General features: G+C 38.5%; 1 protein-coding gene across 4 annotated transcripts in view; it reads right to left on the bottom strand.

Annotated features, from left to right (window-relative positions):
- Positions 1–9325, bottom strand: part of arhgap17b (Rho GTPase activating protein 17b) — a 52113-nt gene extending 42788 nt beyond the window's left edge. For 3 of the 4 annotated variants that reach the window (XM_042504247.1, XM_042504248.1, XM_042504249.1), the window contains exons 1-2: positions 8987–9325; positions 1093–1132 (exon numbers count right to left, since the gene is read on the bottom strand). In XM_042504247.1, the coding sequence (XP_042360181.1) occupies positions 1093–1132; positions 8987–9039 (93 nt within the window). In that variant the 5' untranslated portion in view covers positions 9040–9325. The remainder of the gene's footprint in view (positions 1–1092; positions 1133–8986) is intronic. The other variant, XM_042504250.1, reaches the window with a different exon arrangement.
- Between the last annotated feature and the right edge of the window lie 3025 nt (positions 9326–12350).

The raw sequence follows: 12350 nt of genomic DNA, 5'->3' as shown, positions 1-12350 counted from the left end.
AGACTCCCCAGTAATGTTTTAATACCAGCAGTTTTACTCCAAGACTGCAGAGAGACTTGGCATCAACAAGCCGCTCAGGCATGATCACTTTAACAGAGACTAAGAGGAGAACTTGTAAGTCTTTTGATAACTTCCGCATTTTACTCATCCAGAAAACGACCTCTTAAAGGGTAACTTTGTTGTTTTTCAACCTGGACCCTATTTTCCCTTCCTTTTTTGGTGTGTAAGTGACTAATTGGAACAACAGTTTTTGAAACTGACCCAGTATTAAGTGAGAGACTGCAGCCAGCAGTCTCAAAACAAGGCTGCAATGTAACCACTTGGGGAATTTGTGTATTCTCAATGAAGGTTCACTGAAAGGGCTCATTTTGCAATGACAGGTTCAGACTGTTAGTGTTAGTGTAAGGATCCCTACAGAGCTAGACTTTGTTAGAGAGTAAGATCCTTTTTCTAAACCAGAAACAGACCCAAAATCCCTATCACCAAACCTACCAGACTTCATTTAAAGAAACAATAACTCAATAATCATAAAACACGCACAGTTAAAACCTGAAATAAAACTCACAAAAAAGGTCTTGGTTTGTCTTTCCACTGTTCCAACAATCACCAACTGTGGATTTGTTGAAATAAACGCTTAATTCACCCTGTTAGATGAGAAAATATGCTGGCTTTATACATGCTAAAATTGTGTTTATTTAAATGGAGTCTGCAAGGTTTGGTGATAGGGAATTCTGGGCTGTTTCTGGTTGAAGAACAAGGATCTTACACTTAAACAAGATCCATCATCCTTTCCATAATGCTGTCGGACACGAAATATTTTGAGCCTGTCAGTGTCAAAAACAAGTACTTTCTGGTGGACATAAACTGCACATGTGCCTGAGTGCAGTTGTAGCCTGTTTTACAGCTGCCTGCTGCAGCCCCCTCGCTCAATACTGAACAAATGTCAAAAAATGTTGTTCTCATTATTCACTTAGACACAAAAAAGGGAAAATAGGATTGAAAAACACATAAGTTACCCTTCAAATACAGTCTGTGAATGAATGGTAGTTGATGTATGTGAGCAGCGATAGAGAAGAAGAATGTCATATTCACCTGCAGGAGGTCATCACTCAGCACCTCAGTTTTCTCAGCCCTGCAGATGGAAACACAAAAATTAAGACAAAGGTCAAACACTGACAACAAAGAAATAAAATAAAGACACAGAAAAACACATTTTCAGCATGCAGGGAGAATAATAATAATACCTACCAAACAAATAATATTAATATAATGCAATCTAAGGATGTGAGTTGAGGGGCACACACAGGGGGCATACCCTTTAATTGATACTGATACTAGTAGAGTACTTAATATGATATATTTTTTTCTACTTTATTCAATATTAAGTCATGCAAATGGAAGCATTCAGTTGCACAAAATGCCACCAGAGGCCACAAGCACGTAGCAAAGCCACACTTTTGAAAGTTTGGTATGCTGAACTGCCAATTTGTGAAATGCACCACTCTTGACTTCACCACACCACAGGCTTTATGGGTTTTAGCTGCTGCGGTAGTGGTCCAATCACATGTCAAATTGAACTGAAAAATGTTGGCAGTGATTGGCTGTGAGCAAAACCATACTGATAAGTCATTTTCAAACTTCTCCACAGTGGGACGAATAAAGGATTATTTTCTCTTTTTTTTCTAGATTTGGGTACAAAAAGGCTCAAACACGGGTATCATTTGACTTAAGAAGTTGGAATACTACTTAGTACTGCAGTGACACTCAAATGATGGCACATGGGCCAAATATGGCCCCCATTATCTGATGCACAATGGTAAATTGATTTATACTGGTGATTTTTTGCACTTTTACTGTAAATAAAATGCAGTATGAGTGCATAAAAACATCAAAATAGAGCTTGTTTATTAGGGCAATTATTCTCATTGTCGATTAATTGTTTAGCTGTTTGGTCTCTAAAATGTCAAAATTATGAAAAATGTTATTCAGTGTTTCCTAAAGCTCGAGATGAAGTCCCAAAAATGTTGTTTTGTCCACAACTCAAAGATACAAAGTTACTGTGACAGACAAGTAAAGAAACCAGAAAATATTCACATTTAAAAAGCTTAAATCAGAAATGATTAACTTTTTTTCTTTAAAAATGACTTAATGAATGAATTAATTGAGTAATACATCATCTTTTTTTTTAAGTGCCAGGTTTGGTTTTCCAGGGCCCCTCAGACTGCCCTGAATGTCCTCAAAACATCGAAACATCCTTACACACACCTGACCTGTGCAGGGCTCCTGCAACTGGCCCCAGGCCTTTTGTCTTTTTCCAAAAGTGATCCCCAAAGCAAAGCAAGTTGAGTAACCGTATGATACCCAGCCTTTGACACACCTGTCAAATGGCAATGAGTTTGTATTACATGCCTAAAAATATGAAGTATTTGAATGTCTCACTCTGCACTCTGTTTTCTTTTGGTTTCCATGTTTTGCTTCAACTAAACAAGACCAAACTTGCTGCTAAAACTCAGATGAACTCATGAGCACACAGCAAATGAGACCATCCAACTAAAGCAAAAACGTCTTTCCAGCTTAACCTGTCTACAGTATGCGCCTGCAGCAAAGACACACAGCACATAATCTGCTTAAATCCAGAATAAAATCTTATCACATGATAGACCTGCTAAATTATGTGGGTACCTCTGTGGACACATATTCAACATGTATGCACACATGCACAAGCCTATCACCACTCCCGCCTGTGGCTGTTTTCCATGATGGACCTGTCGGATTCCTCTACCCTGTCCTAACACACACTTCCTCTGGTGTCATCTGCACCTTGTTTGTTATGGCAACAGGGGGGAGGTGTGTGTATTTGTGCGGAGGAGGGTAGGAGTTGCCAAGTGGCTTGTTGATGTCTGAAACACACTGAACACACTGCGTATTGTAGCAGAGTCTGCAGAAAATCAGTGACATCACTCCAAAACATCTAGAAAATGATGAGAAAATGCCCAAACCACCTCTGAAATAAGATACACAATTGCTTATGAGACCACAATTTCTCAAAGCAGATTTCCACCCTTTTATCAACCTTGCTGAGCCAGTAAGACCTACGTACGAGCACATCGTTCACCCTGTCGATATCCCACAAATACACCAACCACACACATATTACACAAATCCCTGAAGACCTCTCCCCTTCCTCCACCAGAGCAGGCCCACACTATAGATTTAAATCTCACAGGGATCAATTAACCCTCTCCCATACTGGAGCTATTACCTAATACTGCTGTAGGTTACACCCTACAGATACAGGCTTACCTCATTTATGCCTGAAATATCCTCATTGTTACTAGAAAATGCCTCTGGCTGCTGACTTGAGCTTATACAATTATGAGGAGAACATTTTGTTCAACTGGTAAAAGATTCTTGGTTTTTATGATTCTGTAGACAGGTTTTCTTTGCTTGTACTGGTAGTCATACTGCAATAAAAAATACCCTGTACTGGGACCCGGAGTATTGAAAACTGCAGATTTGGTGATCGATTAATCAGATTTTAAGGCAAAAACGGTCTAGTTGGCCTTAAATGAGAATATTACCTTGCTTTCTTGGCCTTATATGATAGTAAATTGAATAACTTTGGGTTTGGACTCGTGGTCAGACAAAACAAGATATTTTTATTATGTCCTGAGATCTTCTGTCAGGCATTTTTGGCTCTTTCCTAACAGACTATTGACCGAACTATTAAATAAGAAAAGGATTCGATTAGGAGTATGAGGATACATCGATCTGGATTCATATATTGGTCCAGTGGTCAAGATACAAAGTGAAAACATCAATACATATTATCATCTTTAAGATATACTTTTATTTGTAAATGCCCATAGCACACTCGTCTTAACATTTCTGTCCAAGCACGACTCCTTCCAAAACATTTAAACAGTTCTAGCAGCCTAGCACATGACAGATAATGATAGGCAGCCAAAAAAACCCGCACTGGACTACAGTGTGCACAGTTTCCATGATAATGCTGCAGATTTGATCTAAAGTATATTGGACAACAACTTGGATGATAGACAACACTAAAACCACTTTCACTGTGTTTCTTGCTCTGCTGCTCCGCCTGTGCCCAGAGTACACTCTGAATCAAATCAAATTTTAATCATATCATGAGTTAACATAAGATAAAATATATCTTTATTCATTAAGAGGAAAATTGCTGTGCAGCAGTTACAAAACAAATTAGATGGTATGTAAATATGAAAAGTTGCAGCCCTTGCTGGCATCAAGTCTCTATTTCTAATCTTATAATAATTTATTCTTTGATCAGATAGTTCTGGATTTAAGTAGAAATTTTGCTGATTTTTTTGACTATTTCATTTAGGCAAAGTCAGACTGTTTGTGTTTAGAAAACATTTAACATTTGTAAATGTTGACCCCTTTTTGTTTTGAGGAATCATGTGTTTTGTGTTTCAAAGAGAAGTACTAACAAATAAAATAAAAATTAAAAACATTAGATATTCGTACCAAAACTCAGCTGTTGTTTCAGCACTGATGCCAAGTTTTCAAATGATACCCAAGCCACTCAGCACTGTATACACTGCGGCTTCTTGAATTTTCTGTCTTGATATACAAGGGTTTTTTGTTTGTTTTTTTACAAACTAACTGTTTATCCTGCTAATTTCTTTAACATGCACAGCATCATGTCCTGAGCAACAGAGGTTATTTTTCCAGAACAAGAGGAAACTGATGTTTAAAACAGAACATATATAAAACATGTACAAATAAAAGACTTTCATGAAGCTGTAATATAGACAGATGGCAAATATGCCTTTTATTAACACAAAAAAGTCGCAGCTTTTCAAACAGTTCAACAAAGGTTGAGATCTACAAATACATGATGGCATGACATACAATCTGGACGCCAGAATACCTCCACACTGATCCATATGATCACATTACACATTGGGCTTTAGTGGCTCGCTACAGGAGAAATCTTTAGATTCCTATTAATATTGAATCAGCATTGATTTGACTGGCGTGCAGCTCAGCTCTGGCCAGCAGCTACTGTTCTAAGAATAGACTCCCACAATGCTGGAGCCCAGACCCTGAAAGAAAACTTGGAGCAAAACGTCAGAAAGACAGAAAGAGAAAAACAGTAACTGCATGTGGTGTAAATGGACTTATAATTAAGTGAGAGCCTGTGAGAAAATTAATATAAGACATAGAGCACAAATACTTTACACCTGTTAGACTTCAGGTATTATATGATGTTTATATGATGCCTATGTTTTCATTCCAAATCAAAGTTTTGTTAAAAGCGCTCTGTATAAGCTTATCTCTCTCAAACATATGCACTGATTCGTAAACATTGCTGCCCTCCAAGCTTCAACCTCACTGCAACAGCTACATGCAAATTGAACTGGCTTCCTCTTTTATAAAAACACCCCTCTGTGGCTGTGTGACGTCCCCAGCCCTCTGCTGTGTCCCCGTCAACAATCATGGAAATGCTTACTCCACAAAAACCCTCCGTGCCCGGCCCTTCCTGCCAAACAGAGAACCACATCATCACAAACTATCATGGGGGACACAAATATACTGATTTGTGAAAGAGATAAAAAGTTGCCCTACTGTGGCAATCACTTTAAAGTCCATTTAAAATGACATTTTAAATGAACATTTTACAGTTCAAGAAGAAAGATTTAAAACAATTTTTGTAAGTAATGGATGTGGTCGTATCACCTGTACCCAGTTTCAGCAAAATAATCAATCACAGAGTTCAAAGGATGAACCAACACCCTTATAGTGATGCAACTTAACACTTTCTCCTCAAGCTTGCGTCATCAAACTGACACAGAGCAGCAGCAAGAAGCTGGTTAAAAACGTATTTCACAATTAGAAATGTGGTCTTTTTATAAAACTGGGCTGTCTCTGCAGCAGAAAGATGCACACTTTTGAAATTGACTACATAAAAACAGGGAAAAAGAGCTGTGATTTGCTTTACACCTATCCTTTTAATTGCTTAAATGATCGAAAGAAAACTTATCAACAGATATTCTGAAGATCACTTGTTTTTAAAATTATTATTTTGATTTGATAGGATAGATAGTGTGAATGCTTTTACATGGGCTACTGGGTGCTCCATTTTAAAGATCAGTTCATCATTTCAGTATTAACAAGAAAAATAATGAAAAAGTGCAACAGTTCCTAATGACAGGGTTTTCTTTTTAGGTTTTGGTAAGACAAAACAAGACGTTTGAAGACATCACTTGGGACTCTGGGATGTTGTGATTGGCTTTTTCTATTTCAGGACACTTCATAAACCAAACAATTAATCAGGCCAATAATCGATAATGAAATTATCAACTGCATCCCTAAACTGATGCTTAGACTGAATGAAGATTCTGGGAAACATATAACCTGACATTTGAAACACTGATTTGACCTCAGTGGTTTCTTGTCACTGACTGCATATTTCAACTAACCCACCTTTTTCCTCAGACACAGTGAGACTAATCTCAACCATTCATTCATATAACATCATCAATCCCACTTTGCTTTAGTCACGCAGTGTTACAGACGGCACCAAAGGATTTCCTGGTATCCTGCAGTAATCTACGGTGGGGGGGTGTGCTCGCAAACACTTCTGCCTCGCAGTAAGCAAGCTGTCACTCTGCTCAGTTTACTTTTACTGCTCTTACACAACATATGGAGGAACGTAAGTGAGGAATTTGAGGCCAGTGGCTTCGGGCTGTTTGTTGGAAAGTCATTTTGAAGAGACATTACGAGGGCATCATCTGCAGACTCCGTTAATGCTGTAATAACTGGACACATGGTCTCTGGGTGATAGAGAACAGGGCTGGAAACCCCTGTGGGGACGGAGATGAAGGAAGAGGAGATGATATAGATATTTGTGTGTGTGTGTGTGTGTGCGCGTGTGTGTGTGTGTGTGTGCGTGTGTGTGCATGTGTGTGCGTGTGTGCATGTGTGTGTGTGTGTGTGTGTGTGTGTGTGTGTGCGTCCGTGCCTGCAAACTGCCAGTATCACAGACATCAGGAAATACATGTTTGTGTACACATCCAAGCCTACAGCTGCAGAAATAACAGTAATTCTAGAAATAATCTTATCATAGACCTCTGCTAAAGTTAAATGTGGTGACATTACAGGGGCCCACACAGAGCAGCATCTCTTCTGCTACATAGAAATATATACAAAGGAAATGTAATTAATCTAACTGGAGCTCAAGCAATTAGTTAACTAGTCATTTTAATGTTTCCATCAAGCAAAACACACCAAATATTTGCTGGTTCTAGTATGTTAAAGGTCCAGTCTGTTGGGTTTATAAGAGAATAAGAATTGTTGTGTTTTTGTTACCTTAGAATTAGACGTTTATATCTAAATACAAAGTGAGTCCTCTTCCACTAAGGTTGTACCACCATGTTTTTACAGCAGAACAGAAAACCCAAACAGTGGCTCTTGATAGGGACATTCGCGTTTTTGCATTGGCCGCTAAATGCCCCTCAGCAACGAGAGCATCACAAAAACACTGTTTTTTGTATGTGAAACTGCTTTATTCAGTGTTTTGCCAGTTTTAATCACCTTGTCTATTTGTTTTGAAGAGGAAGAGACCTCTGCAGATAATTCGACTTCTGGTGAAAAGATCCTGAACATCTGTATCTGAAATAAGGTGAGCTCAAAGTACGTTATCAGAGAAAAGAGGTGCGCACATTAAGCAGGTGCTGGTAAACTGACCATCTGCAACGTGCCAAACGAGGTAGAAGAAACACTGATATGTAATGTGAAACTGCTTCATTCAGTGTTATATTAATTTACCAGTTCCTGGTAAAAAAAAACCCAAAACAAAACAATGAACCCTGAAGAAATTGTAACTGCGAGAAGATGGCACTAAATGGCACTAAATCCTCCTAATCTTAAACACAGGACCGTTAATTGTGAAAATGTGGTGGTTTTTAAGGAGTCTCGTTATCTTTTGTAGTGTAGTACTCAAGATCAGTCTTAGTCTCAAGACCCCTTTTTGAAGGTCTCATGCCCCTCTTGGGCTTGACCACATTTTTACTCAGTCTTGTCTGGATCTCAGAGGACTGTTTCAGGGCCTGTAAAGATCACACCTGCAGGGATATCAATAAATTGCATGTGCAAAAAAAAGGAGTGTAAATATGGTTAAGTTGATTTCAGGTTTTAAGTGTTTGTATTTGTTTGCTCATAGAAAACAAAGGAAATTACATGCATCTAACGTTCACCAGTGCAATGCCGTTTAAATATTTCATCAAGAAATATCTCATAGTACACTTATACGTTAACACATACTGTATATGCGGAATAAAATGATGATAAAGTAGACTGGACTAGGGCTCATCTCAGTCTTGATACTCTCTGGCCTTGGTTAAACTTGGTCTTGGTGTAGGTGGTCTTGACTATTTTGCATTATTACAGTGAATATCTTTAGATTTTGGACTGTTGGTCGACTTAAATAAGACATGTGAATGACATGTGAAGTTGACATCTTGGGCCCGCAGAACTTTTTTTTGACATTTCATTGATAAGACATGACACATGACACTGACAGATATATCAATAATGAAGATAACTGTTAGCTGCAGCCTTTGATCTGATTATGACCACAGACACACTGTAAGTCCCAAAATACATAATGGGAGAATACTAGAGCCCATTAAGACATCTGGAGCTCCATTTACCTTTTAAAACATGTTGTATTGTTTTAAGAAAAATCAAAGTCCACGTGACGTGTGGCCAGGTTTAGTTTCTTTTTGACATTACTCAGCTGTAAACAGATGCTTTACTTTCCTCAAACTTTAAGGTGTGTGTTGCCAAAAAACGGGTTATCAAGCCCTTCAACAAAACGACGTATGACAATGGCAGAGCACTGACAAATCATGAGAAATCAACAACAGCGTTGGCCTGCCAGAAAATAAATGTATGACATCAACTTGCAACAATGCATGTTGATAAAACAAACACTCACCTCCCAACAGTCTGGTTGGCAAGCTGCCTCATGCGATTAAACTGTTTCTTCATGTTGTTGTTTTTGTTTTGTTTTCCTCCTCGGTGTCTCCTTCAAGTGTGTAAAAGTTGACGGCACCTCGGAGCGCTGTCGATCATCCACCTCGGATCCAAAAGTTGCGCTACGTCGCAGCCATTGTGGCAGAAAAGGGCTGCGCTCCGATCACTTTTACGCGCTGAAACTGGGTGGTTTTACTGGTGAAACTCGGGGACACTAACTGGAGAGAGAGACGTACAGAGAAGTCAGTTGAAACAGTTGCTAGATCCCCATCGCCACGATTATCCCACTTCCTATTAAACTGACTGGTTTGTGTGCAACCGGTGTGGTAGGAAGAAGGAAGTGCCTGCACTTCCCCACTGTGAGCTGCACGGCCCAGTGGTGACATGTGATACCTAAGCAAAGGAAAAAAAACTTTGACTCAGCTATTGGTCTGTCATGGTCATGGCAAAGTCACCGTCTTACATTTTAGTTTAATATAGAAAGTAGTTGTGTAGCCTATATTAGATTATAGAAAATCATATTGAAGTAAATTAAAGTTAAAAAAAAAGACGGAGAGAAACTTGCTAAAAACTAAAACTTCACCCACTGCACTTTTCAAAAAAACAAAAAAAAAATGCTGCAAAAACTTATCAACATGGTTTAATTACATTTTGATCCGGGGTCAGTCCTCGTGACGTCAGCAGGTAAGTAGCCTCTCCGGACTGACTCGAGATCAGTCTGACTTTAAATCCTGCATCAGCACTCTGCTGCCACCTTGTGGCTGCTTCCCTATGGTGACATGAGCACTGAAAACAAATCTGGGAGTCGTTTCTTTGTTACATGAACAGAATAAGAATTATGAAGTTTAACATCAGAATGAAACATGCGAAGGAGAAATATTTTGTAAATTGTCCCAAGCAGCATTTGAACATACAGGTGATTTTGATTTTGTCATATCCGCCTCAGATTTTGTGCTGCCAGCATGGGCGGATTAAGCAGCAGCATTCCCGGGGCACATACACATAAAAGGCCCCATCACCTCTCCTATACAGAAGTGAGACACACAGACTTTGTGGTGATTTCACCTCTTTAATTTTGTTTTTTAACTTTTTTTGTAGCTATTTTGCATCTCTTTGTGCAATTTTGTGTCTGTGTTATTTGGTTTCTTTTTGGGGTAATTATGTGTATTTGTGGTCATTTTATGTCTCTTTGGGGTAATTTTTTGTATTTTTTGGCAATTTTGGCTTTGGGGGTGATTTTTAAATCTCTGAAGTATTTTTATGTCTTTCTTGGTCGGTTTGAAGCTCTCTGAAATAATAGTGGCAATAGTTTTGGTCAGTTTGTGTCTCTGTGGTTATTACGCGTCTCTGGCATATTTTGTGTCTTTTTTTGGTAATTTGTGTCCCTTTGCAATATTTTGTAGGTCATTTTGTGTCTCTGGGGCAATTTTACTTTTTGGGGGGGTCATTTTTCACATCTGTGCAGTAATTTTGTGTCTTTTTTTGGTTGTTTTGCCCCTTTGAGGTAATTTTCTGTCTTGTTTGGTTGTTTTTTTTCTCTTTTAAGTCATTTTGTGTCTTGATTGTCATTTTGTGTCACTTTGTAGTTATTTTGTGTCTGTTTGCATCTCTTTGTTGTGTCTTTGTGTCTCTTTGCTCCATCTTGAATCTCTTCCTGGTTGCTACATGTTACAGAAATGTAAGTGACATTTCGTGAGGGCCAGTAGGGCACGTGACACTTTGCGACCTTGGGTCCGTCCCCAGTAAGTCTATTCAGTAATTCATTAATGGCTGTCACCCAAATTCAATGGAGGTAAATTTATTTTTTCCGCATGGTGCCAAATCAGTCTTCATGAACAGGACAATAGTACATTTCCTCAGCGGACCTTGTAATAGACGTCATAATAGAAAGGCTTACAATAGCTCAAAAGTATGTCTTTTAAGACAAAGGGCGCACCTTTGCCTTATCTGCCCAGTGTAATGGGGGTCAATGATATATACATTGTAAAGGCATTCCTATCTGAACAGCACTAATGTCATTGACCCATGAACCTGTTTTTTTCATGGGAATGATGGAAACTATATGATCCCAATAAATGGAGTGAACATGTGGTGTCTGTTCATTCCTGTGTGCACAGAGCAGAGAAGTCATGCTCAAGGTACTTTAACCCTGTTTTGTTGACGTTAAAGAACAACTAGCAATGTAGTTTGACACCAGGTGAGAACTCAGAGTCATACTAAACAGCTCTGAGAGGCGATATGCTCCCTTCTGTTGTGATTAAATTAGCTTTAATGTGTCCCTGTTTTCTCGGGTATCTGCTCCTCATTTAGTTATCAAACTTTTCTGTCACATTGTACTTTGCAGAGCTGTTTTGAAAGTCTTGTCACTAAAAGGGTTTGCCCTCTTTAATCCAGGCTTTTTCATATTAAAAGGGCTAGTGTTTGCACTTCTTCCCACTCCTTTTTGGACATGTCTGTTTGTTGATGTATGTTTACGTGTTTGTTTGATATCTCCACCCGGTGGCATTGTTGGGGCTTGGCGTCTGAGGCATCAGGCTTAACTGTTTAATGCATAGCCCAGGCTCTAGATATATATTAGATAAAAATGCATATATATTATAAAATTCACAATTTTAACTATTTTTGCAACTCTTATTCTGTTTCTATCAATTCTTTTAGTTACTGAAAACCATTAATATTTTTAACATCACAGTTCATTATTAATCTGAAAAGTCACAAAAAATGTGTTAAAGGGTAATTAAGATAACAGTGCATACAAAAAATAAAAAAAGCATAAAAATAGAGCTTGGGTCTGGGTCAGACAGGTCAGAGCGAAGCACCTCGTTCCTCAAATTCTAGAAATGCCCTTGTCTCCATCTACTGGTGGATCTCTACTAATGTGCAAAACTGTCTTTGAGTGACCATAAGTGGTTTTAGTTCTTTTGTAGCATTGTACATCCTATGACTATTAACAATTCATCCAGTAAGAACAAAAAATGACTCTAAAATACAGTTTGCTTTTGTGTTTCTAGCTCTTCCAAACATTGGGTGGCCATGTGTGCTGTATTATCAGTTTGTTTGCGCCATCTCCTCCATTACGTACATTCATTTAATGTGTGAGCACCTTGTGGGAAATGATTAATTAGTGAGTGGAATCTGCTGTATCATGAAATTATGGAAAATTAAGTTAAATAATATTTTTTTCCAAACTAAAAACAACTCTTAGACTTTGCTCTTGGGTAAACATTAAGCAAGTGTGCTGGCTTGCATCCATATCTAGGCTGATGTTTTGTCACTGTTCATCATTATTAGGTTTTAAGAAACTTCATCTCGACAGTACTGAAGAG

Source organism: Plectropomus leopardus, chromosome 17 (genome assembly GCF_008729295.1).
Source record: "Plectropomus leopardus isolate mb chromosome 17, YSFRI_Pleo_2.0, whole genome shotgun sequence".
Lineage (NCBI taxonomy): Eukaryota > Metazoa > Chordata > Actinopteri > Perciformes > Serranidae > Plectropomus > Plectropomus leopardus.
The sequence above is the reverse complement of the archived record's forward strand: the minus strand, read 5'-3'. Positions and strand labels throughout refer to the sequence as shown.